The sequence below is a fragment of the Sparus aurata genome, chromosome 10 (genome assembly GCF_900880675.1).
Source record: "Sparus aurata chromosome 10, fSpaAur1.1, whole genome shotgun sequence".
Lineage (NCBI taxonomy): Eukaryota > Metazoa > Chordata > Actinopteri > Spariformes > Sparidae > Sparus > Sparus aurata.
The window spans coordinates 4,181,691-4,207,580 of record NC_044196.1 but is presented as its reverse complement, the minus strand read 5'-3'; the positions used below and the strand labels follow the sequence as shown (position 1 = coordinate 4,207,580).

General features: G+C 42.4%; 4 protein-coding genes across 5 annotated transcripts; 2 read left to right on the top strand and 2 right to left on the bottom strand.

Annotated features, from left to right (window-relative positions):
* Positions 1 to 5: 5 nt before the first annotated feature.
* On the bottom strand, positions 6 to 9,930 carry LOC115590025 (calcium uniporter protein, mitochondrial-like). 2 transcript variants are annotated; one of them, XM_030431267.1, is made up of 15 exons: positions 9,834 to 9,930; positions 8,842 to 9,014; positions 8,718 to 8,771; positions 8,247 to 8,465; positions 7,490 to 7,657; positions 7,358 to 7,398; positions 5,081 to 6,887; positions 3,968 to 4,028; positions 3,151 to 3,318; positions 2,902 to 3,006; positions 2,652 to 2,809; positions 715 to 821; positions 536 to 632; positions 296 to 412; positions 6 to 207 (listed from the first exon to the last, which is right to left on the bottom strand). In XM_030431267.1, the coding sequence occupies exons 7-15, from the start codon at positions 5,150 to 5,152 to the stop codon at positions 142 to 144; spliced, it is 951 nt and encodes a 316-aa protein (XP_030287127.1). In that variant the 5' UTR covers positions 5,153 to 6,887; positions 7,358 to 7,398; positions 7,490 to 7,657; positions 8,247 to 8,465; positions 8,718 to 8,771; positions 8,842 to 9,014; positions 9,834 to 9,930; the 3' UTR covers positions 6 to 141. The 2 variants fall into 2 exon arrangements, with proteins under 2 accessions (XP_030287127.1, XP_030287126.1); XM_030431266.1 differs by having other exon boundaries at positions 8,718 to 9,014.
* Positions 9,931 to 12,545: 2,615 nt separating this feature from the next.
* Positions 12,546 to 15,292, top strand: LOC115590035 (dickkopf-related protein 2-like). Its single transcript, XM_030431285.1, has 5 exons — positions 12,546 to 12,692; positions 13,172 to 13,353; positions 13,456 to 13,612; positions 13,961 to 14,089; positions 14,197 to 15,292. Exons 2-5 carry the CDS (start codon positions 13,183 to 13,185, stop codon positions 14,604 to 14,606), a joined length of 867 nt encoding a protein of 288 aa, XP_030287145.1. The 5' UTR covers positions 12,546 to 12,692; positions 13,172 to 13,182; the 3' UTR covers positions 14,607 to 15,292.
* Positions 15,293 to 18,364: 3,072 nt separating this feature from the next.
* Positions 18,365 to 20,023, top strand: LOC115590058 (GTPase IMAP family member GIMD1). Its single transcript, XM_030431318.1, has 4 exons — positions 18,365 to 18,409; positions 18,748 to 18,886; positions 19,128 to 19,390; positions 19,475 to 20,023. Exons 2-4 carry the CDS (start codon positions 18,766 to 18,768, stop codon positions 19,745 to 19,747), a joined length of 657 nt encoding a protein of 218 aa, XP_030287178.1. The 5' UTR covers positions 18,365 to 18,409; positions 18,748 to 18,765; the 3' UTR covers positions 19,748 to 20,023.
* On the bottom strand, positions 19,976 to 25,890 carry LOC115590382 (aminoacyl tRNA synthase complex-interacting multifunctional protein 1-like). The gene is made up of 8 exons (XM_030431737.1): positions 25,869 to 25,890; positions 25,489 to 25,624; positions 22,220 to 22,314; positions 21,843 to 21,956; positions 21,393 to 21,566; positions 21,112 to 21,311; positions 20,750 to 20,921; positions 19,976 to 20,379 (listed from the first exon to the last, which is right to left on the bottom strand). Exons 1-8 carry the CDS (start codon positions 25,888 to 25,890, stop codon positions 20,213 to 20,215), a joined length of 1,080 nt encoding a protein of 359 aa, XP_030287597.1. The 3' UTR covers positions 19,976 to 20,212.

The window sequence follows — 25,890 nt, the reverse complement described above, 5'->3', positions numbered from 1 at the left end:
TGATGCAGAGATGAGAACTTGGAAAGGTTTTTTATTTCTTTAGACAGACGGCCGTTAAAGAGGCCAAAAACATTTTTAAAAAAACAATAAAAAATGTGCAAAAATTACATTTAGTGTCACAAAAAGGAATGAACGTAGATCTCAGGTGGTTCTCTGATCCACCGGCAGCCGAATGACGCTCCTCAACCTCCTGAGCTCGTCGTCCACCTGTGAAAACACAAAACCACCTGATTTAATGAACGTCACGGTGTTGTGACTGTTCTCTAAACTTTAGTTGAGGTGTTTCTGTGTTCACCTGTGCCAGCTCGTCTTTCAGCTCGTTGTATTTCTGAACGTTGAATTTCTGTCGCAACGCTTTCTTGTGGAAGAAATGAAGAAACTGACGATCCCTCACGTCCGGAAAGATTAAATCCTACACACACATAAATCCTTGTTTTAATCACTGTAAAGACTTTACATAACTCACACATCACGAGTGAGGACCACACAAGACTCTCTACAGACCGTTTAATCACAGAAACATCGACACACCCACCTGTTTGGTAAGGATGTAGTAGGCGAAGAAGATCATGCTGGAGGTGCAGGAGATGAAGAAGGTGACCGGCTCCATGACGTCCCAGGCAAACACATACCTGCCAACACATCGACACACTTAGACCACAGGACACCTGAGTGTATTGAACTGTGTGTTTCAGTTTTGTGTGTGTTCATTACCAGGTGAGGTAACCCAGGAAGCCTCCCTGCAGAGACAGGTAAGCGAGCCCCACCCACCCCAGGACTGACGCCCTTTTATCCGCATCCATCGCCATCTTGATTCTCACCTGCACAAAAAGACAAAAATATTCATCTTTGAGTTTGTTGTTGTTGCTAAAAAAAGATAAGGCTACAGTGAACAGCTTCTATCAGCTGTATCTTGACAGCTAATCATGCTAAGATTAGCTTCATGAGCAGGTTAGAAACATCTCTGGAGAACTCGTCATGTTTCCTGCTGACACAGTTTAGGATAAGAAATCTGAAAAAGAGGATTTAAGTGTCCAATTGATGTCTGTATATATCTGTATGAACCCACCAGAGACAAGCAACCAATCAGAGACAAGCAGCCAACCAGAGACAAGCAGCCAACCAGAGACAAACAACCAACCAGAGACAAGCAACCAACCAGAGACAAACAGCCAACCACAGACAAGCAGACAACCAGAGACAAACAGCCAACCAGAGACAAGCAACCAACCAGAGACAAGCAGCCAATCAGAGACAAACAGCCAACCAGAGACAAGCAACCAACCAGAGACAAACAGCCAACCAGAGACAAGCAACCAACCAGAGACAAACAGCCAACCACAGACAAGCAGACAACCACAGATAAACAGCCAACCAGAGACAAGCAGCCAACCAGAGACAAGCAGCCAACCAGAGACAAGCAGCCAACCAGAGACAAGCAACCAACCAGAGACAAGCAGCCAACCAGAGACAAGCAACCAACCAGAGACAAACAGCCAACCACAGACAAGCAGACAACCAGAGACAAGCAGCCAACCAGAGACAAGCAGCCAACCAGAGACAAGCAACCAACCAGAGACAGGCAGCCAACCAGAGACAAGCAGCCAACTACAGATAAACGGCCAACCACAGACAAGCGGCCAACCAGAGACAAGCAGCCAACCAGAGACAAGCAGCCGACCAGAGACAAGCAACCAACCAGAGACAAACAGCCAACCAGAGACAAGCAACCAACCAGAGACAAACAGCCAACCACAGACAAGCAGCCAACCACAGATAAACAGCCAACCAGAGACAAGCAGCCAACCAGAGACAAGCAGCCAACCAGAGACAAGCAACCAACCAGAGACAAGCAACCAACCAGAGACAAACAGCCAACCACAGACAAGCAGACAACCAGAGACAAGCAGCCAACCACAGACAAGCAGCCAACCAGAGACAAGCAGCCAACCAGAGACAAGCAACCAACCAGAGACAAGCAGCCAATCAGAGACAAGCAGCCAACCAGAGACAACCAACCAACCAGAGACAAACAGCCAACCAGAGACAAGCAACCAACCAGAGACAAACAGCCAACCACAGACAAGCAGACAACCAGAGACAAGCAGCCAACCAGAGACAAGCAGCCAACCAGAGACAAGCAACCAACCAGAGACAAGCAGCCAACCAGAGACAAGCAGCCAACTACAGATAAACGGCCAACCACAGACAAGCGGCCAACCAGAGACAAGCAGCCAACCAGAGACAAGCAGCCAACTAGAGACAAGCAACCAACCAGAGACAAACAGCCAACCAGAGACAAGCAACCAACCAGAGACAAGCAGCCAACCAGAGACAAGCAACCAACCAGAGACAGGCAGCCAACCACAGACAAGCGGCCAACCAGAGACAGGCAGCCAACCAGAGACAAGCAGCCAACCAGATACAAGCAGCCAACCAGAGACAAGCAGCCAACCAGATACAAGCAGGCAACCAGAGACAAGCAGCCAACCAGAGACAAGCAGCCAACCAGATACAAGCAGCCAACCAGAGACAAGCAGCCAACATTTTACTCTAGTAAGAGAAGTCTACAAATACTCCATTACAGTTAAAGGTAGTGTATTTAACACACTGTTCATGTGTATAGCCAGAGGTGTGTGGACGCCTCGTACCGTCTCCAGCGGCTCCAGCTGCTGTCTCAGCTGCTCCTGTCTCATCATCAGCTCGGTGTGTTTGAGGTGCTGCTGCTGAGGAAGACTCAGCGCCGAGTGCAGAAGGTGGACCATGTACTTCATGTCATCCAGACCCAACACGTGTTCGTGAGACGAGCCTGACGGACGCAGAAATACATGTCAGTGACGGAATGTTCCTTTCGATCTATCAATGATAGATGTACTGAATATAAATATAAAGTTGTTGTACCTTGTCCCAGAGACACAACGTTGTGTGTGACGTCATTGATGACCAGCTGGAAGTCTTTACTTAAAACAGTTTCCATGAAGGTGCATGAAGAGATTCTCTGTCCGTCTGAGAACAAAGACAAAGTTTAAAACAAGTTTAATATTTTCACACATTGTCCTTCTCTAAAAGACAGACTAGACCGGGTTTCAGGGTTAAGGTCAGACAGAATATGGTTCCAGTTCTGGTTTGGGTTGTATTCTTGTGTGGTACCTTCATTGAGCAGGGTGGCGGTGTGCACCCCGGGGTCTTTGGCTGTGATGTCACTCAGGAGGTCGCCCACTGTGGTCAACATGGGCGTCAGAGTGAAGCGACACTGCTGACCTGAAGGGAGGCGCACCGAGAGGACCGGGCGACCGAGGCTGTAACGAATAGACACATCTGAGAGAGAGAGAGAGAGAGAGAAGAAGAACAGGTAAGATATCTCTGTAAACCATTTGTCCTGTAAAATGTAATGGTTTGTCTCGTACTTTGTTTGAAGACAGAAAGAAGTTCATGTAGAACATTTGCTGAATTTAGAAGAAGGTCCAAATAATGCAGAATGAGTCAGAGACAGAGTTTCACAGAGTTTATAAAGTGTCTCCAACTCAACAACTCACTAAACTGACACATTTGTTAAGGGAGTCTGGGGACTTTCTCCACGGGGACAAAGAAGTAGCCTATATTGTTCCTGTTTAGTGTCTTTGTAACATGTGACATGTTTAGATCAATAACATGTTTCTTCTTTCATAAATGGAGTGTAAATAGTGAAATCAGTGTAAACAGTGTGTTCAAACAGCTGATCAATGTTGGCAGGTAAGACTTTAGCACTTTAGACACAGAAGCAGACAGGCTGGTACAGACATGCTGCCACAAACTGACACTTTTTACAAGGAGACAAACAACTTCAGCTGAAAGATTTAATGCTGAATTTACAACAAGGACACAATGAGTTACAATCTGTCAGAAACACAGTTTCACTACGTTATAAAGATAGTTTTAATTGTTTGTTTTGTAAAGGGAGTCTGGTGATGTTGATCAAACGGTTCACCTTTAGATGGAGGTCGACTGCTGTAACTGGACACGACACAGGTGGACCAGACTGAACCTGACTGAGAGAGAAAAATACATTATTATTGTGTCAGTGAAAGCACAGTTGTTTAGTTTTAATGCCTGAAGCTCATCAACCGAACCTGAAACCACAGAGCTGACAGACGCTCACATGAATCATCTGTGGTGAAGAGGTGTGGTCGAGAGATAGAGACACACAGACAAAGAGAGTGTTGTGCAGATACATGTCATAACAGATCACACACACACACACACACCCACACACACACACACACACACACACACACACACACACACACACACACACACACACACTCTTACTGGCAGTAGTACTGGTTGTAACAGAACTAGAACTATGGAAGAATAAAACTGCCCAAATAAACCCAACTTACATAAATAAATGTTTAGATGCATCAATTATTAGCTGTAACAAACAATGATAATATAAATAAAAATGCAGACAAATGTATATTTCTGTGATAATTTCTCTTCTGTATTTACTTTTTCCCTTTGTAAAACTAAATAAATGACATTAACAATAAGATGAATTAACAACTTTGTAACAATCTAATTTCTATTATTGTATTTATGTATTATCTTGCAAAATGGAAAATAATCTGTCAATATATATGTAAAGAATCACATTTTAAATGAATAATATTTCAGCGTGGATAAACAGCTAAATATATACAGAAGAAAAAAATAAAATGTCATTTGTTTATTGATCCTCTGAGTTAGTTCTTTCGTTTTTTTTATTCTGGCAGTTTCAGTCCTCCATATAAACTGACATGTTGTCAGTGGCTGTTGTGTAAAGTACTAAGAAGAAGTTGCATCACGTAGTATTAGTACATAGTCAGCAGTAGTTGTGTAAAAATGTTAGTAATTGATGGATTATTATGGATGTTGTGGTTTAAAGTTCTGAAACAATTCAAGCAAACATGTTGAAGAATCTGTTTTCAAACAGACGTGGATGTAAACTGTGATGGAAGCAGCTCCTGTGTTGTCTCTCATAGCTCTTCTCACCTCTACTTTATACATTTAATGAGCTCCAGAGGTCTAAAACTTGATAAACTCTCAAACATGTTAAACTCACCGTGTAGATTCGGAGTCTGGCAGGTGGAGAGCAGCAAAAACTGAACCTGCAGAGAAATCTGGAGGCAAACATGACGAGGCGGTTGGACTGACGGAGAGACGAGCTGAAGCTTCTTTTAGGGAGGAATGTGTGAAATGTTTGTGAGGCGAGTAGAAACGGGTTTGATGGCAGGAAGAGGGGCTGAGGCGTTAACCCTCTGCTGACTGACTGAGAGCTCAGGTTTCAGCCGAAAACAGTTTGTTCTCAGGCAGGAAGTCCTTCACCACACAGGAAGCGAGTGATTCACACGAGCCGTGGAGTGTCTCAGAACAAGTTGCAGAATATCAAAGACAAAATGCTGAAGGAAAATAAAAACAAGTTTTATTCTTTCATCTGCACATCACACATGATAGATTATATGTCTGTAGTTCTTCTGTGTTTGTTTTTGGACTAAATCCTGCAACATTTTGTTCAAAGATGTAAAAACAAAGGTGCATTTCCTGTTTCCTGTTCGTTTCCTGCTGATGTAATTCATCACACTGAACTAAATACAGAAGTAGAACCGTAACATTCAGGTTCTCTGGAAAAAACAAAACCTGATTTAAAATACCATCCACATTTTAAACAATAACTAAAAATGCAGCTCTTCTCAATGCTTGTCTTTTGTATTAATAAGCCACATCCACTTTAATCAATCATTGCCAAATTCATGTACTAACTGAGTCATGAGTCAACTTAATGATGTCTATGTACTGTGTTGCAGACATAGCTACTGAAGTTAGCATGCTAACCAGCTAGCCCCAGCCGGTCCTGGTCCAAAACGCCTGTGCTTACGGCTCAAACACAAAGACTTCTCTTGTACTCTGAGCTCCGAGTTCGGAACACTAGATGCACTGCTAACTGAGCTAACTAGCTAGATGCAGATATATCTTTGATTTTAAGACTATGGGCAACTCAGATGCACACAGCAGTGCTAAATGCTAATGTCAGCATGCTAAAATGCTGATGTGAAGCAAAGTTAATGTTTACCATGTTTGGATACTAACCGTTATTGAATAGCATCCATTTAATACTCGTTGAAACATTTCACTCAAAACCTCAAAAAATGTTGACCTCATGGTGGCACTAGAGGAAAGGCTACAGGTAAAGTCATTAAATTCTGGGGGATCCATCCTGAGGGGAGCATGAATGTCTGAACCAGATTTCATGACAATCCATTGATTGGTTGTGGAGATATTACAGTCTGAAGTTCAACAGATCTATCATCACTACTATCACCTCATATTCAACATTTTTTTAAATGTTCAAAGATATGAAAATGTTTCAGTTTTGTTTCGTCATGGTATAAAAACCCACACAGATACATTCATTATGACAGATATTACTATAAACATATACCATATCACACACAGAGTACAATAGAAGTCTAATGCAGTGAAATCTAATAATCATCTTGTCTTAATCAAAGTATGTTGACAAGTCCAAAGTCCAAACCAGACATATTGATTGATTTTATTCACAATCCACATTTTAAAATGAACCAGGCAGACTGAAAGCTCCAAAATGTGGCTTTCTTTTGCCCGAGGTTCAAGAAGTATCTGATGTGTACTTTTCCACATAAACACTGCTTTTCATAGATTTGTTACTATTGAAGAGGGTACAAACTGATCTTGGACTCATGCTGTGATTCTTTAGAATCATTCATTGTCTTTCTTTTTAAATCTCTTACAGAAGCTGAAACAGAAAAGGGACTCTCAGGGGATTGTCAGAGTCAGCAGTGTGGACTCTTACGATCAGCAGACAGCAGCTTCACTCCTGATCCCTGCAGCTGCAGAAAATACAGAAAATCATTAGCGTGGACAGCATAGAGCTGTAAATAATATGCTGCAATAATATAGATAGATCAAGAGCATATTAGAAAAGTTGGCAGTTTTGAATAATGATAGTGTCTCAAATTTAGGCTTCAACCCATGTCTACAAAGCAACAAATCAGAATGTGACATGAAATGATGCAAACACTGGTATGTGCCATCTTTGATTATTGTTTATGGAATATGTACTTATGTTGTTTTTTTTCTAAAATCAATATTTGTTTCTGTATTGTCAAATGTCTCCAGCAGCATTTACTGTGTACAAAGTACAGAGCGGTCTCCAGACAGCTATTACTGGATTACTTTAATACTGAAGATAACTTAGAAATATGATGATTTTATAGTCCTAAGTGTCTTTTTTTTAAGAATCTCTAAGTGGATTTATGGACAAGTGGACAGGGTAAAGGACTGAGAGCTTCATACTCACATCTTGGAAAGCTGTTAACCGCATTCGAGGTTTATTCCACCCTGTAACAATGAGCACAACAAGAAATTATCACAAGAAACATCTACATGATCTGTCACCTTTGACCATGGTGATAAAAACTTGACCACTGACCTGAGAGTCTCCAGTCTAACGTATGGACTCTCCAGTGCAGCAGACAGCAGCTTCCCTCCTGAGTCCAGTGGCTCGTTGTGACGGAGGTCCAGCTCTCTCAGATGGGACGGGTTGGATTTCAGAGTCAAGTCATGACAGTGAGTCTTGTGAAGTCAACCACAGGAAAGCCTGCAGATTTAATGGATAATTTGGGATTGAGTGTTAGTGCAGCAATGTATTTTGTTAAGACCTCAAATAATCAGGTTAATTCCTAAAGTAGCAGAAAGAAAGCAAGACTTTACCTAAAGTCTGGATTGCACAGTTACAGAGCTATTTTTCTCATACCTATATCTTTACTTGACGTCTACACTAAAGGTCTCAGTATGCTTCAAACACAGAGCTCGTCGATAGTCCAACAGTATCTGAATCAACCTTTCCAACTGCATAACCAAAGGGAAATGTTGGTCAGTTGTTCAGGTTCCCCTCAGGATGAACCAATGACTGTGACAATCCACCTAGCGCCACCATCAGGTCAAAATGTAAAATGCACAAATACCTTAAAAACTACTCACATTCTCATCAGCCTCTGCTCTACTTTGTATTCTACTAATTAGCTGATGTTAGCAACACTTATTCATGGTTTGAATCTTTTTCTGATTTGAGACAGTTTTACAATAACTTCCAGTGAAACGTGAGAGGAGAGGACGTGGTTCATGGTTCATCTGAAGCATACTGAGACCTTAAAGTTCTGTTTTGTAATAATCATACAGCATCTTACTTTGTACTCGAGGGTTCAGCTTCACCGCAGCCGTCACTCGTCATAGTGACCACAGACTCTTCTTTGGCTTTGGAAGAAATCTCTGTGTGCCAGAGGTTTAGTCATGAACAGTAGAGCATATCCAGTGGAGCGATAACTCTTCAAAGACAGACTGCTGAATCCTGGTGGTCTGGATCTGTTGCCATGATGCAGCAGGGTGAACAGACTGTGGTTGGTGATCTGGATGTGAGTGTTGGATGTTAGTTGGAAAAAACTAAAAAAACATCTTTAGAATCAAAAGTTACTTAGAACTTTAACAGCAATATTTCACAATGAATTTAACAGATGTGATCATGTGCAGCAGCAAAGTTCATTTGAAGTCTGACTTGCACATATTCATTGTCATACACCATCAGAGCTGCTCGGGCACAACCAAATACTTCCTCAACCTGAACCGGATAAATACTAACCCACCATTGTTACTGAACTAACCTGTCGCTTGTTCCTCTTGTGGATGACTTCTGACAGACGACTGCAGCTTCACTCCTGGTTACATTAAATTAAAGTCAAAGATCTCACCCTGATGTTTAACTCTAAAGCAAACTGACATTTCTACCTCACAGCTGCTTCTCTTCTCTTCTCCTCTCACTGTTGCTCTCTTGCTAAAACGGAAACTTTATGTGGCTTCCGTTTTGAAACAGTCTCACCTCCGTTCTGTCTGAACCCCCACAGAGGACGAGCTTTAACCTATAACAGCTTCAGGTGGAGGCGACCAAACCATCAAACCTCCTGAGACAGAGAGAGTTTAATATACAGTAGTTATCTCAGTTGATTCAACAAATATCAGAGAGAAATACCTTACTCTTCACTCTTTAAGAGTAACTAGTTACTTTTTGGTTTAAGGCATTTGATCAATTTTTACAGATCTATCTACAATCTACCAAAAGTAAAGTAATTCAACCAACAGCTACATTAAAGTTTTGCTCACACATTAAAACATCAAATATCAGAATCATCCTTGAGTAAAAGTAACACACACTGTACATTTACTCAGGTACTGTACTTGTAATTGTGAGGTATCTGTACTTAATAATTTTCTTTTCCCAGTGTTACACAAGCAGAATATCTAATATATTTATTTACATGGATGTAGACTTATTATCCAAATCTGTGTTTGTTTCCAAATACTCTACTTTGGCTCTGATGCAACATGTAATCTGTAAAGTAACTTGTAACTAAAGTGGAGTGGAAGTATGGAGTAACAGGAAATGGAAATATTTAAGTGTAAAGAGCTGGAAGATGTATTTGAGTAAATGTACTTAGTTGCATTCCATCAGTGATAAGCAGTAGTAGCAGGAGTGTTAAATAAGCGTAAAATTACAGTGTTTGAATTAAAGTACTTAGTTACTTGTCAGTAATATGGATTAAGACATGAATCAATACATCAGTGAGACCGTCTGTATCATGAGGACTACTTTAACAACATGTAATCTGTGATACTTCTGTACATTTACTTTACTTTCACTTGTAACTGAGTATTCTTTACAGGCTACTGTGGTAATCTGATTACTTTAAACGGCATATTGATCTCTCTGCAGGTGTGTTTACCTGTGTTGTTACTCCTCCGCGCCTCGTTATTCCAGCTGTCGCCTCTTTAACACAATAAAAGCATGATGTCTGATGGAGACAGATGAGACCAGCAGCTGCTTCCTGTTTCTCAGAACTCCGCCCCCCGTTTCTAGGAAACCACCGCTATGTGACGTCACGGCAGCGGTCTGAAGTGGGCGGGGCTTGAACAGCTCCATCTACTGTACCTAAAGTCAAATTAAATGTACTTACTGTGAGTCGTAACTCTTTACTCCTCCTACACTGTGGCTCAAAGAGAGTTTCACACTTCATACTCCACTAGAGTTACCTGGTAACTTTAGTTACTTTACAGGTTAAGATTTAAACCCACAGAAGATGAACAAACATCTGGAATGACTGAGTAAAAGTACTAAGTTAGACTGATGAGGAGTAATCACAGGAGTATCAGTGGGTGTAAACATAATATATGGTGTTAAAACATTACTCTGATAAAAGTTAAAGTCTCCCTTATGAAGAGTACTCGAGTAAAAGTATTCAAGTATCTGATTTAAAAATGAACATAGTAGATAAAACATATATTTACATTGATTTGTCTTGTTTTTCAATTATTATTGCTGATAAAGTTAATTAATTTGAAATATGTTCTACTTCGGCTCTGATGCAGCATGTAATCTGTAAAGTAACTAGTAACTAAAGTAATCTAATAAACGTAGTGGAGTATAAAGTACAATATCTGCCTCAATAATGTGGTGGAGGGGAAGTATTTTGTAGTTGTAATGGATTACTTTTATACTGTAGTATGTGTAGGGCGCCTCACACGTCATCAGCTGTGTAGTCTGAAGCAGGAAGTTAAAGGACACCAGCTCCCAGCATGCATCTGTTCCTCTGTGACTGTCAGCAGGGACATAAAGATCAGCTGCAGCTCCACCTGTGGCCTCAGGGTGGAGCTGCAGTTCTGTCACACACACACACACACACACACACACAGACACAGTGGGTGTGTGTGTGTGTGTGTGTGTGTGTGTGTGTGTGTGTTATCTGTCAGATTGTATCGGCACAATTAAAACACACAAACACACGCAGGTGTGTCATGTCGTGAGTGTAAAAGGTTAAAGTGTGCGACTGAAAGGTCGTCATTCTAATTGTCATCAAGATAGAAGAGTATGTAAAGAAGTGTGTGTGTGCAGGCAGGAGGCTGCTGAAGCTAAACTGGGACAGATCGAAGCCTCTCAGTGCCGAGCTGGATGGAGGGTCCTCAAACACAACAACACAACACATTGTTATTTTTCCTCTCAGCTGGACAGACTGTCAGGTGTGTGTGTGTGTGTGTGTGTGTGTGTGTGTGATGAACTGATCTGTCTGCAGACCGTTGAACAGATTCTCATAAACTGTCTTCATAATTATCATCATTAGACCCGTTCCAGGCTCAAAGTTCTGAGTAGACAGGTCCAGAACAGCATCCATCTTACAGGTCCATGTGTGGTTCTGTTGTTGATGTGGGTCGACCAGCACCGGCTGTCTCTCACAGGACGTCAGATCGTCTCCATCTGTGAGCTTGGAGAACAAAACAGGTATTTAAAACCAAAACTACGATGATGTCTAAACCGGACCAGGGTGAAGACTGTGGCTGCTGGTCTGGATCTCCTGAACCTGGGCTGGTTTCAGAATTCTGGATGAACCCAGCTGAAGTGTTCCAGCAGAGATCAGAGGCTGTGACGGACGAACGTGTCGCTACAAGAGACCAACGACAACACTTTGAAATGCAAAAGAAGAAGAACATGTCTGAAACCAGGAGGATGGTTGGTGAGCTGAGTCCAGACCCAAACTGAACCGGGTCTCAGGCTCTGGAGTCTGTGGTGGAGGAAAGAGAGTAAACACGTGAAACAACAGCAGAGGAAGAATAAAGCTGGAGGTTAAGTTAATCTGTAAACTGACCACTGTGAGCTGTAACTGAGTACAAATACTCAACTACTGCACTCTGTAATACTTTATACTTCTACTTTACTACGTTTCAGAGACACATTTCACTTTTTATGAAGAAACATTTTACACACAAAATAATAAGCTTGACTCCTAATTTATTTACATGTTTTCAGATTGAATCATATAAAGAAGTTATACAACATCAGGACTTGTTTCTTCTTCATGTTTTAAATTATCTGCAGAATAAATAAAAGACACTTCAGGGACATTTTGCTGCTCAAACTGAAATATTTGTACTTTTATTCAACATGTTTATAGTCACAGATCTGAGTCCTTCTTCCATAACTGATGATTTCAGATGAAACATGTTTACATGCAGAACTCCATAGAGAAAAGGAGGATTTCTGCCCGCAGCCCTCGAGCTCCTTCCAGATGCTCACTGAAATGTTTTGAATAGCCAACTACGTGTTTGTGCTTCCTCAGTGTGTTTTCAACATGTGTTCCTGTTTGGACCGAACCAGAACATCCACTGCAGGGTCATTCCAGTACAACAACAACTGATAACAATATAAATAAAAGTTGCCTGTTTTTCAAAGGGAGTTTTGTATTGAGATCATTTGAAGCAGCAGACATCCTTCTCCCCCCTCCCCTTTGTATCGATGGCTGATGGGGGGCGCGCGGGTATCGATGTGTGCGCGGGAGAGGAGGGGGGCGCGTGTCCGGCTCTGTGGGCGGGCCCGCGGACCGCGCGTGGGACTGGAAGCAGCCTATAAAGTGGATCAGGGTCCGAGTCCAGCTCACCTGTGTGGACTCCTGCAGTGAAGCATCAGCTCACCTGAGAGGAGGCTGTGGACCCGGACCCGGACCAGGACCCAACGCAACGAACCGGATTAATCTGAGACCGACAGGAATATTTAAATTGTGACACAGAACAGAACTTCATTGTGACGGAACCAGGTGAGACACGTTTCTAACACTATACTGAATATTTGAGTGATGTGTTTGCATGAGCTGTAAACATGTCGGACATTTAAAGTTTAAAACATTTAAAGTGTCGGATGATCTTACAGCTTCACAATCAGATTTTCAGACATTTACAAGAAGCTGTTTTTATTAATCTACTGAAATCTGACCTGAGAACGGATGTTTTATTTTATTAACTGATGTTTACAAAGTTAGAAAATAGTTTCAAAGTGTTTGTTCTTGTAGAAACATGAAAAAAGTAAAAATGAAAAGTCCAGCCGAGTGAAACTAAAGCGTGTTTTTCAGAGTAATAGAGTATTTACAGAGTATTTATAGAGTAATAAAGTACTTATGGAGTATTTATAGAGTAATAGAGTATTTACAGAGTATTTATAGAGTAAAAGAATACTTAGAGAGTATCTACAGAGTATTTATAGAGTAATTGAATACTTAAAAGTTACTTTGTCCCTCAGGTTTTGTCGTCATGACGCGTCAGTTGGTGCTGATGGTGAGTCTCGCGCTCGTGCTGCTGCTGGCGCGCTCCCGCGGCGGGGAGGCGCGCGTCCGCCTGAACTCCATCAGGACGGTGATCCTGAGGGAGGGGCACGCGCTGCCGCTGAACAGGAGCACGTGGGAGCCCAGCCTGGACCTGACGGTGAGTGTGTGTGTATGTGACGTCATGATCGTTATCGATACGTGTGTGTCAGAGTGGCGTTCTAACCCTGCGCATGCTCCGTGTGTCCCCCCCCCCTCACAGCTGTATCAGTGCATGAGCGACCTGGAGTGCAGCGAGGGCAGCTACTGTCACGCCCCCACCAAAGGCCCCGCCCACTCACGCTGCCAGACCTGCCGCAGGAGGAAGAGGCGTTGCCATAGAGACGGCATGTGTTGCCCGGGCAACCGCTGCAGCCACAGTAAGATTAGCCGTTAGCTTTGAATGTAGCATGTTGGTTTAAACTGACCAGATGTTTTTATTTACTGGATCTAAATGAATGTTTCTAAGTCAGAGATCATTTAATTAATGTCTTTAGAACTTTATTGATTATATGACTTGAAAATGTATCGGGTATAAAGTCACTCAGCGCCTCAACGTTTGTATTATTTAATTTATTCATTTGATTTATTATTTAATCTTTGAACATCTTTATTATATTTTCCTGTCAGCCATCTTTACCTTCATGTGTTTTAGCTGTAAACCTGAAACATTATTAATCAGTTGTAGAGTTTTATAGCTGATCGGTGTCTCTGGTTCGTCTCTTCAGACGTCTGTGTTCCGGACCAGGACAGCTTCCTGTCTCAGAGGATCCCGGACTCAGACGGAGACATGAGTCTTCTGTCCAAGAAGAAAGGCTGGAGGAAGAGAGGGAGGATGGAGGTGAAGGCGGCCTCAGGTAAAGATGAAGCGTCACGTTGTGTTTTAAAGGCTCGGTACATTAAATGTGGTCACAGTGTTTGTGTCCGTCTGCTGTCCACTGATCCCTCTGGTCTCGTGTCTCAGGTCAGGTCGGAGATCCCTGCCTTCGCTCCTCAGACTGTTCTGACAGTTTGTGCTGCGCCCGTCACTTCTGGACTCGCATCTGCAAGCCGGTGTTGCGGGAGGGACAGGTTTGCACGCGACACCGCCGGAAGGGGAACCACGGCCTGGAGCTGTTCCAGCGCTGCCCCTGTGGAGAAGGACTCAGCTGCCGGACGCTGCGAGAGCCCGGCGCCCATCAGCCACCATCGACGGCGGCGTCTTCGTCATCACTGCTGGCGGCGGTGGCAAAGTCCAAGTTTGCGGGGTCCTCTTCCTCGTCCCGCCACTCCTCCCCTCACACTTCACTGCTGTCCTCGTCCTCGAAGCCTTCGCCACCGTCACTGTCGCCTGTGGCGGCAAAGACGAGACTTCACGTGTGCCAGAAAAACTAAAAATGGACGGACGGACTGAAGGGAAGGACAGAACTTCCTGTCTGCCAATGATCGCCCTCAGAGGGAGCGAGAGGCAGCGGAGGGCGAGACAAACGGAGGGAGCAGCGAATAACCAACCCGTTCACACCACCAACCGTCCCAGTGTCTTGATGCTAATCAGCTTCCTGTCAGGCTGCATTCACACACACTGGATGTGAAACTCTTTGTGCTTCAGATCCAGTTTCCTCTCGGGCGTCTAGACGAGCAGAAACCACTTTGAAATCCGGTTTGACCCCCAATTTACACCAGCGACCGCCGAGGACTCACACATCCAGTCACAGGCTTTTATTTTGAAAACCAAACAAAAGAAAAGGACTTTGTAGAAGTTCTGCAGAAACTCCCAGAACTGAGAAGCTGACACACATTTGTTAACTCGTTCCCTGAATGTTTGCTCGTCTCATCAGAACCGTCCCAGAACTCTGAGTTTCGTCCAGACGTCCTGTTCCATTGCACTGTCGTTATTGTGATAGAGTTATTTTTCTATAAGTTGTTTCCTGTATATTTCGGACGAGTGTCTGTATAATTATTTGACTGTTTGTCGCGTTTATTTTGGAGGGTTTTATTTCCAGAACTTCTGTGCTGACCTGCGGGCTGTTAATGGATCACTGATGTGTGTTTTAATGATTAAAAGCTGGTTTCAAACGTGCCTCTGTGATGTTGTGTTCTCTCTAAATGACATATTAAGCCCAGTGGAGGTTTTCTGTGTCATTCTCACTTCAGCTCCTCTTCTACACAAACCGGGTCGGACCACACGTGTGTGACGACAGCCGGTGGATGTTTTTCCCGGCGCTGGTGGGCGGCAGGGAGATTAACGGAGAGGAAAAGACGAGCCCACGGGCCGTAAAGACACGAGGAAGTGATTCCATCTGTGGAGATAAAAGTTATTTATGACATCACGGCTGAAGCTCAAAGTAAAGTGTGCTCGCTTTAAACGTCTGTCGGAAGGAAAACAGCTGATTCTGACTTTATTCTGTAACTAAAAACAACCAGTGACCCTGAAGACTGATAAAAAGTCAATTATATATAAATTATGCCGTAAAAAACATCCAATCATCTCACAGTTCAGAGTTTTTACATCTCAGTTTCAATATTAAACCTTATCTGAATCAACATCAGAAACTTTTAAAAGCTCTTAAAACCATAAAACACAGATTTTCCTCCTCTACAAAGTCTTCTGAACTGGTTTTCAGTGAATTTTCTGGGACCTGCAGAAACAAAGTCTCCAAACTAAATAAGAAACGTCTCTATTATCATCGACTTTAAATCCTTTGTGAGCATTTTTCTGACTTAAAATGTTAGCATGTGGGCTAACTAGCATACTACAGTCAGTGCTAAGGTAAAGCCAAGAAAACTATAATTATCTAAAAGTTATATTATTTTGTGAAGTTGCAGGTTATGATAGAAGAACTGTGTTGGAGTTTAGTTAGGATGTTTGCATCTCCGTCCTGTTCTGTTTTTGATTTAGGGAAGTTTAAACTCCATCGAACATTTTATCTTAACTTTAATATTTTGCTGCGCTGCAACTCAAGAAAATGGCTGTAAATCAACTGCTGAGGATGCTAACATTATTTAGCAGGGACCTAGCTTCAGCATTAATCTGTTAGCGTGATATGATATTCGTTGCCATCAAGCGACATGCTTCATGTTTTTGTCACGTCATCTTTATAGCCTACAGAGTTACGAACCAATTCATGAAGCTAACATTAATCATAGCTGAAAAAGTTAGCTAGCAACAGTCTTTATTGCCGATTAAAAATGAGAAGCTGCTTCTGTTTTCCTCTGTCTGTTGTGCCTTAACCTCACCGACAGGATAGAGATGTGACGTTTTCATAACGTTATGTGTTTGAACAAAAGCAGGAGATTTAGCAAAAGTAGCTAGCAGCAGTTAGCAGCAAATGCAAAGAAGAATGTCAACCAAAAACCTCATCAACACAAGCGCTTTAAAAAGCTGTCACACTATTCAGACTCACACACTGAGGCACATTATGAAGCTGTTGTTATACCAACGTAAATAAAGACGGGACTTAACTGTTGTAAACATCATATGTAGCATCTTCAGCTAGCCACCAGGCTAAACACGTGTCTCTCCATGTGTTGGAATCCTTGTGGGGATGATCTATAACCAAATATGGTGTTTGGTTGTTTCCCAAAACTTTCCCAGAATTGATTTGGATCTGCTGTGGTCGGTAGCTGTTGGGCATCACTGTCCTTTAGTTTGGGTACGCTTGTTATAAAGATAACACACACACACACACACACACACACACCTTCCATCCGTGTTCCCCAGCTCACCTGTCGCTGTCTGCTCAGGTCCGTCACACAGAAATCTGCATTAACGTCACTGTTTCCTCGTTTCCTTGATGTCACAGCTTTCACACACACACACAGTTTCCCTGATGTTCTGCTGATAACGTGGTTACAATGTTAAAGTAAAACAGCTCTTCTGCTCTGGGCCGTGGTTCTGGTTCCAGCTGGTTGTGGATCAGAACTAAACGAATTAATGCTGCTGTGCTTTCTGGTTGATGCCGAGCCTTCAGACGAGAAGCACAGATGTGTGTTTAGAGTGAAGTATTGAGGAGGTCATCACACACTGAGATGACAGAGAGGACTGTGTGTGTGTGTGTGTGTGTGTGTGTGTTGTGTGTGTGTGTGTGTGTGTGTTGTGTGTGTGTGTGTGTGTGTGTGTTGTGTGTGTGTGTCTGGTCATAATAATAACTGCAGGTTTTATCTTATCTCTGTGGTTTCAGGCTGTCAGGATAAACTGTGAGCAGATGAGGATGTCTCTCTGCAGCGGCCCGGGGCACGCACTGTTTGGACCAGAACCTTATTTTACACAGAGAGAGAGCGCTGACGGAGGGTCGGCCGCCGGGTCGGACGGTCCAGGACTCACAGTCAGCACCAGGTGAAGGATGAACCACACACAGTCGTGGAAGTTTCCAACAGTTGAAAGGAAAAAAAAGAAACAAATCTTAATTTATTCATGATTTTATTATGTTATTTACTTATTTAATTATGTTCATGAGATAATAAGTTACCCTAAAGGTCCAGATGGGCTGAGCCTGGAAAAAATTTAGAAATAATGTCTTGATTCAGGTTCTGTCATTTTTTATTGCTTTTAAAATGCTTTCCAGTTCTTTTAGTGGAAAAAATATATTAAAAAAATTACTCTTAATGAATTTGTGTCAGTCATAACTGTCTTGTCCTCGCTGGGTTTGGACAGAAAACACGAACTGTAGTCTCAGGAGCTGCGATCTCATGTTTATTATGTCAGAATTGTGAGAATACATTTTAAAATGTTGAGTTTTTCTACTCAAAACTCTATTATCACTGAGCATTAGGTCTGAATTATCAGATCATTGTATCGTTTGTATATTCAATTATGTTCATGATTAATGTTTAAAGACAACAACTCCCATGATCCTTTGCTTCTTCTATCTTCTGTTTTGATTGATCGACCCCTTGTGACAGAAATCACACACTGCACTTTAAACTGTTACGAGACACTTTCTCATAATAACAATACAAAATATTCTGACATCATAATTACATGATCAAAAAAGCTTGTCGATATTTAAACAAACACACAAACACACACACACACACACACTACACTTCCCTTTAAATTCAGTCTCCAGCGTGTTTATCAGTTTTACAACCTAATAAAGCTGCAGAGCGAGAGACAGCTGGTTAATCTTTAACCACAAACACAACCTCTCTATTGATCAGTCCAGGAAGTGTGTCTATGAACAGGTGAGGTGAGCCAGGTAAGACCCGCTCTTCTTCTTCTTTTGATCATTTTGAACTGGAATACAGCACTTTGCTTTTTGTCTAAATGGTACGATAGAAATAAACATGTCTTACATTTGTATATGTAGCAATTTTTTGCCATCGCTATCAGTGGATCACGTTATCTATACGAGTCAAAGTCTGAATATTTCATTAATGTTTCAAATTAAAAGAAAACATACACAGTAATATTATGTTTTCTGAAGAATTTTGATAATTCTTGGAGTAACACAGTGTCTTAATGTTTATTACAACCTGACAGTTGCAGTGATAAATAGAATAGATTTATGTAAAATGATGTGTTGTTTGTTCTCAGGTTCCATCTCATCCTGTCATGGCTGACGACAGCCGGAGACGTCGTCTCGGCGACAGCGAGCAGAATGTGCTGGCCCTGAATGTGCTGTTGCTAGGTGACAGGCAGAGTGGGAGGAGCTCCGTGGGGAATGCTCTGATTGGTCAGTGGTTCTCCAGATTCAAACTTTTTTACAGTTTTATTTTTGCAGTCTTTACATTGTATTAACATTAGTTTTGTGTGAGAAACAAGGTGAACATATGTAACCTGAGCTGTAGTTGCCCCAGTAAATGTGCTAGCTAATAGCATGCTAGCTAGCCAATGTTTACATCCTGCGGGGAGGAAATGAGCTCAATTAGCTTTCAGACTGGAATTAAAACCATTTATTTATAAATGTTCAACAGGTGGAGAGGAATTCCAAACAGGTAGCTGCATTTCTGGACGCTGCGTGACGACGGACTGTCAGGTGCTCAGAAGGAATTTTGAGGGTTATTTCAGGAGACAGGGGGCGGAGTCTGACCTGATGCTGAGGGTGGTCGACACGCCCCCTGTGACGCCCCGCCCACAAAGGCTGCATGAGCTCTGCCCCGATGGCGTGCACGTACTGGTGCTTGTTTTGAGGGCGGACCTGACACACGGCAACACACACCTGGAGGAGGATGTGGAGGTACACACACACACACACACACACACACACACACACACACACACATACACACAATGTGATTTTTTGTGTATTTTGTGTGTTCAGAAGCTCTTCGGTCCAGAGTGGCGTCGTCACGCTTTGCTCGTTTTCACCCACACTGACCACCTGAAGGAGGCGGGGCTTAGCCAGTCAGTCTACCTGGCACAGACCACCGATTGGCTGAGAGCTCTGGCTGAAAAGGTGGGAGGAGGGGTCTCATTCTTGGACAACAGCTGTGATTGGCCGACGATCAGAGGACGTCCGCTGAGAGAGCAACTGCTCCGCCTCTCAGCCAGGAACCATCACAGAGCTCTGACCGTCAGGACAGAGGAGCCATAATCTGTGAAGTAACTAGTAACTGAAGTTATCGAATACATGTAGTGGAGTAAAAAGTACAGTACTTGTGGAATTGTGGCATGGCACCATAAAGTAGCAGGAAATGGAAATACTGAAGTGTACTACCTCAAATTGTGCCAGCAGGTGAGTAAATGTACTCAGTTACATGAGATTACTTCTCTACTCGGGTCATGTATAATCAATAACACTGAAGGAAACAGACGACTGTTGTTAAATTAGTTTTTAATCAATAAACAAGAATGATGCAACTGAAATTAACTACATTTTGATTATTTTTTTCTTCTTGTGTAAGCTAACAGCACTAGCCACTAATGAGCTAGGTCTTTGTTAGCAGCTGTTCTTTGTGGTTGCCTAGCTACAGAGGAGCAGGCTTTTCACATTAAAAGCATCCTGGTGAACATCATCTCTTGAGGATGTCTCGTCCTGTACGCAGCGGCCCCTCGCCGTCTATCTGATGATGCAGTTGGTGAGGGACGGCGCCCTGCACAGTCCCTTCCCCTTCACCTCAAATCTGCAGCCTTTGTAGTTCGCCACGCCGCGGCAGTCGACCTGCAGGTCGGGCTGAAGAAGCTCCCAGATCCTCTGCTTGGACTGCAGCTCTCTGTCTGGGTCACCTGAACACACAGAGAGCGAAGGTGTCAAGATTACCTGGAGAGTTCGCGTGGACATTAGCAGGCCAGCTAGCTTCACTAGTTGTGACGGTTAGCGCCATGTCAAGCTAGCTAGCATGTTACAACTGTAGCTTAAAATGTAGCCTCGCAAATGGTTGTCACTTTACCCTGTTAGCTTCCAGCTACTTAATTATATATATGTGTCATCTGACTCACTTGGTGGCCATTTTGAATTCCAAAACACAAGTAAAATCTGACTCAGCGCTAGCAATGATGGCGACCATTTTGAATTTCAAAACCCAGTCAAATGAGCTCCTCGCTGTGACAAATCTAATGAGAAAGTTTTAATTTTATCAATTATTTTTATGGTTACCGGGGAAGTTGTTGAAGGTAACCCTGTCTCCAGGGGCGGAGCCTGTGGGCGGGACCAGCATCTCGCTGACATCATCTGAGGTGGAACAACAGAGGAGGCGGGCCATAGAGACCACGCCCCTCACTTTACAGGCCTTGACGTTGCATAGCAACACAGCCAGAGCGCCCTGGAGCTGCAATGAGAGAGAGAGGACATTGTATTTGTATTAAAACATTATATTTCAAGAATATTGCCGTAGAATGAGGAAGAGACATAAAGTCATAAAACCAGTTGTAGTATTTCAATCATTGAAATGTAAGTAACATTTTGAGAATAAGGTCAAAATGTGTCACAAACAAAGTATTATGATAAAGTGGCGTCACCTCCTCCAGGTCTGTTTCTGCTCCCATCTTGCTGACGACCACGCGGTTGGCGTTCTCTCCCACGTCCACTTCCTGGACGGACAGCGTCTCGGCCAGCGGGTGGCGGCGGACGCTAATGATCCGTCCGACCCGCAGGTCCAGTCGTGACACGTCAACCCGAGGCTCCACCCCCAAGGAGAGAGAGTCAGGGGTGGGACGAGCTAACAGAGAGAGAGAGAGAGGTGATGTCAGATGTTTCCTCTCCTGCTTCCTTCCTTCCTTTCCTCAGTGCTTCCTCTCACCTTTCCTCTCTCCTCTCCTCCTCCGGCTGTGTCTCTCTCTCTGGTCGTGCGAGGAGGAGGCGGTGGGAGGAGGGTTCGTTGGAATGGCAGCTGTCGCTCCTGCAGGAGGTTGATTGACAGGTGTTGTAGGGGCGGGGCTTATGTTGGGAGGAGGCGTGGAGAACAAAGCCTTGGCTGAAGGAGACAAACACACACGTTTGATTTAAAGTATCTGGAAGTTTGTTTTTATCTTTCAGACAAAATCTGCAAAAGGTTTTCGACTTCATTAAGATCTTATAGCTCAGTCTGGTTCTGTGTTATTTAAATCGGACCGCAGTCGACACTGAACCAGCTGCAGTGTGTGTGTGTGTGTGCGTGAGTGTGTGTGTGTGCGTGAGTGTGTGTGTGTGTGTGTGTGTGTGTGTGTTAGTGTGTGTGTGTGTGTGTGTGTGCGTGTGTGTGTGTGTGTACCGGTGCGTCTCCTCTGTTTGTCTTGCAGTTGAACTCTCAGCTGCTCGATGTCTTTCTTCAGTTTGCCGTTTTCCACCAGCAGCTTCTTCTGATCTCTGACCGACGCCTGCAGCACTGACACACACACACACACACACACACACACACACACACACATATATAAATATCAAATGTTATAAATATGAATTGAGGAATTAATATCTGAACAGTTGTTTATTGTTATTTCAGTGTTTCCTGCAGTTTTCTGGTTGACTAAGATTAAAGAAAGCAAACAAACGTCTGAATCAGTCCGTCATTTACAGCCAATGAGTTTCCATCATAATTATCTCTTTATTGATTATTTATTTTATCGTTGTGTAATATGTATTCGCTCTTACGTGCTTTCTCTCGCGTCAGCAGGGCGTGGGTTTTGAAATACTCCACGATTTGCTCGCCATCCTCTGGATCGAGCTTCTTCAGAGCAGCTTCCAGGCTGAGAGACACAAAGACGAGATTTTATTACACTCACATCGTTGTAATAAAGACGTTCAGTATCAGATTCTCACCACACGATTATCACAGCTGAAATTATTCACCATAAAGATATTATCCTAACATCTGGAGACACTGTTTACACCATCGACACAGATGTAAAATGTAACACAAGACTCTGACGCTGCTCTGTGTTTGTTTGTAAAACGGTGGCATGTTATCCAAACTCAAACACATTATAAACACATATAATAAATATAATATAATCTGCATCTTCGTATTATAAATTAAACATCAGGTAAAGACTGTGTGCAGCGAGCATCAGTGATGTAAACACTGAGTCCACCTCGTCTGTGATTACAGGACTTTTAGATTCAATCAGCTGAGAGAAGATGTCACAAATGTTTCTGGTATCTTTTTTATAAACATGTCTGATGCAAATGTGACGAGTTTAAATGTAAATCAAAGAGCGAGGATGACTTCACGGTGCGACTGACGGTCAGTGATGTCACCAGCACGCCGATCAAACGTTTACACAGATGATATCTCCGAGAGGAAGGATGTCGACGTTTGTGCCACGAAATGTCAGAATTAATTGAGGAGGGGAAGTTTGTTTGGGGATTGATTTATGTGTCAGAACAGAGATTAAATGAATCCTGTTGTTTCAAGGCGCTTCAAAGCACTTCCTGTTTGACTCCAGATGGACAGGTGGATTACAACAACACACCTGTCGGCCCGATCACCTGCAGTCCTTAACAATTAACAGCCGTCTGTTTCAGGGTTATTGAACACCGTCTCAAGATCTCTTTCAGGCTTCACATATCAATACAATCACAACTAAAAGTGTTCTGATGTCTGTTTTTGTTGCCACAATCAACCGGAAATGTTTAAATACAGCAAGTACAGCAAGAGTCCAATTCTGTAGGACCTTACTGGACCTTAAGGTAACTATTTGGACCCTCAAACAGCCACATAGGTTCATATATGTACTGTGTTCTCTTCTGAAAAGGTCAATTTCTGTCCTCTGCCTGTGAGAGTACAAATACAGAAAGAACCAAATGTCAAGGGTACAAAAGGTGAACATACAAATATAAACCTTCTTTCACTTCCTGAGAGTGAATCTCTGGTTCTGCTGCCGCAAACACATCTAGAAAGTTGATTTAAATTAAATGAAATTACAATTAAAAACAGGTTTTTATTGAATAACGACTGCGATGAGAACAAAGTAGAGAGTTTGACGTTTGAACTGAGACATGAAAGCATAGAAAGAGCCGGCGCTGAAGTTTTGATGGACGTTATCTGTGATGAAGGAACGTAAAGATTATGACCATCAGAGCACACACACACACACACACACACACACACACACACACACTGAAACCAGCCTATTTGCATAATGATAAACAGAAATCTGCTGTCTCACCGTCAGCTGGTTAACATTTACCTACACAAACACACGGCGCTGACACTGACACACGTATCTGCACGAGCGCATTATTAAAGGGAAAATCCACCAAAAACACTCAGATTAAATGTTTAGATTGTTAAAAAATGGATGTTGTTGGTGAACTTAACTGCACGAGAAGCTAAAAGGCAGAACAACAGGCCAGTAAGAAAGATTTAATGTGGGATTATTTGTTTGAAAATTGAATATATAGAATATAAAATAACATACAGGTCTATAAAACGGTGAAGTAATGGTAGATAATATGGTAGATTAATTGAAATAATTAAATGAATGTAATGCAATCATCTGTTTGAGATCAAATGGCTGGAAGGAAATACACACCTGATTTTGTTCGAGGGGTTTTAGATGCAATAAAATAATAAACAGTCATAAATGTACCTGTGTGACTTTCTGGTGTGACGAGTCATTTTGAAAACACTGTTCACACTCACTGCCCTGGAAACTAAAGCTCAGATGATGGGTGGCATGTTAATATTAGAAGGTCGCTGGTTCGATTCCCCTGGTCGCATGTTGAAGTGTCGTTGGGCAAGATACTGAACCCCAGACTGCTCCTGATGTCTGATAAATGAAAGTGTAATGATGCTTTCCTGTACTTGTGTAAACAAACTGCACTCTTTAGTTAACCTGAGCAGTTGTCATGACGATGAGGTGTTGTAAATGTATTTATTTGCAGGTCCACATGCTGCCCTACAGTTACGAAACAGTGCGTAATAAATATAGTACAGATTAACAGATTAACAAGAACTAAAAGTCTTAACCTTTAATTATAACAGCTCGGCCTTGTGGGGACCTTTTGTCTCCACATCGTATTCGAGTCCTCACAACATGAGTGTGTGACTGACGTCCTCACAATGTCATTAATACAAACACACTCACACACGTGCAGCAGCTGTTACACCAGTGAAATGTGCAGAGAGACACAACAGCTGCAGTCGTCCTGCTGCTATAAATAACATCAGCTGCAACCAGACAAGCCAACGACCGAGTAGTAATATCACGTAAACATAGTGACACAATGAAACTGTCAGAGGTAAATGTACTATTTATGCAAAATAGCTCCATTCAAAGTTATTTATTAGATATTTGTTGTTGGATTGTTACTCAGAGTTCTGCAGTAGAGCAGATTTTAACCACAGTTGTGTTTACTTGTGGGTAGTTTTATATATAACTGCATATTTAATGTTTAAAATCTTCATCAGGAGAGTCTATACAGCCTTAGAGAGCAATACAAGTACCTTAAATTACAGAACTTGTACACAAAGTCGCACAAAATGAAATAATCCACCAAAGAAAATAAAACAACAACAATAAAATACAAAAAAAATAAAAAATTAAAGAGAAACGAACATCTTAAATCAACCAAATCTTATTAAAGAAACTCCTGAAAACATAAAATAAAATGTTCTCTTTATAAGAAAGATTAAAGATTAAAGCGACTTCATTAAGTGTAAATAAAACAGGAAACATTTGTTAAGAAAATACACCAAAAATTTGAAATTCAAACAAACAAGAGACATTTTAATTCTTAATTTAACTCTTAAAAACCAGACTCCACCTGTGATTGAACCTCTGCACGTCCTCTTTAACTTCTGCAGCTCTTCATATAATCTTTATGTAACACTTTAACACACACAGGTCACTCAGAGGACGTTTATCAAACTGTATAAAACACACAAACACACTCAGACGAAGGTTTTTGGGTCGTACCTCGGGTTAAACAGAGCGTCTGTCTTGTCCATGTCGTTGGTCGGCGCCGGTCGGAGACAGAAAGCTCCGAGTGATTCTTCAGCTGAGACTGTCGGTCCGCTCGGTCTGTCAGCTGTCCGGGTCCATCTCCAGCTGCCTGGAGGTCAAAGGTCAAACACCTCCCCTCCAGAATCCAGCAACACGACTCCATGGTCCGGTTCTAATCAAAGACCTTAGAACCTCTGAAGTCTTTAATCTGTTCCCACTGCTGTTTTATTTAATTCTATTTACTTTGTTATATCTGCACTTTATATCTTTAACGTCTGATTATTCTGGTCTCACAAAATTTAACGCAAAGGACCTAAAAAGTTCAGGATCAAAATGTATCAAACCGACTGAACCTTTGTTGTCGAGTTCTGACAT

Coding starts and splice junctions, on each gene's coding strand:
- LOC115590025 (XM_030431266.1), bottom strand. CDS start 5,152: ATGTTTGCCTCCAGATTTCTCTGCAGGTTCAGTTTTTGCTGCTCTCCA. Junction 3,319..3,967: donor CAGTCGACCTCCATCTAAAG/GTGAACCGTTTG, acceptor TCTCTCTCTCAG/ATGTGTCTATTCGTTACAGC. Junction 2,810..2,901: donor CGTTGTGTCTCTGGGACAAG/GTACAACAACTT, acceptor TGCGTCCGTCAG/GCTCGTCTCACGAACACGTG.
- LOC115590058 (XM_030431318.1), top strand. CDS start 18,766: ATGGCTGACGACAGCCGGAGACGTCGTCTCGGCGACAGCGAGCAGAAT. Junction 18,887..19,127: donor CGTGGGGAATGCTCTGATTG/GTCAGTGGTTCT, acceptor AATGTTCAACAG/GTGGAGAGGAATTCCAAACA. Junction 19,391..19,474: donor ACCTGGAGGAGGATGTGGAG/GTACACACACAC, acceptor TTGTGTGTTCAG/AAGCTCTTCGGTCCAGAGTG.
- LOC115590382 (XM_030431737.1), bottom strand. CDS start 25,890: ATGTCAGAACTCGACAACAAAG. Junction 21,957..22,219: donor GCTGACGCGAGAGAAAGCAC/GTAAGAGCGAAT, acceptor TGTGTGTGTCAG/TGCTGCAGGCGTCGGTCAGA. Junction 20,922..21,111: donor CAGAAACAGACCTGGAGGAG/GTGACGCCACTT, acceptor CTCTCATTGCAG/CTCCAGGGCGCTCTGGCTGT.
- LOC115590035 (XM_030431285.1), top strand. CDS start 13,183: ATGACGCGTCAGTTGGTGCTGATGGTGAGTCTCGCGCTCGTGCTGCTG. Junction 13,354..13,455: donor AGCCCAGCCTGGACCTGACG/GTGAGTGTGTGT, acceptor CCCCCCTCACAG/CTGTATCAGTGCATGAGCGA. Junction 14,090..14,196: donor GGAGGTGAAGGCGGCCTCAG/GTAAAGATGAAG, acceptor CTCGTGTCTCAG/GTCAGGTCGGAGATCCCTGC.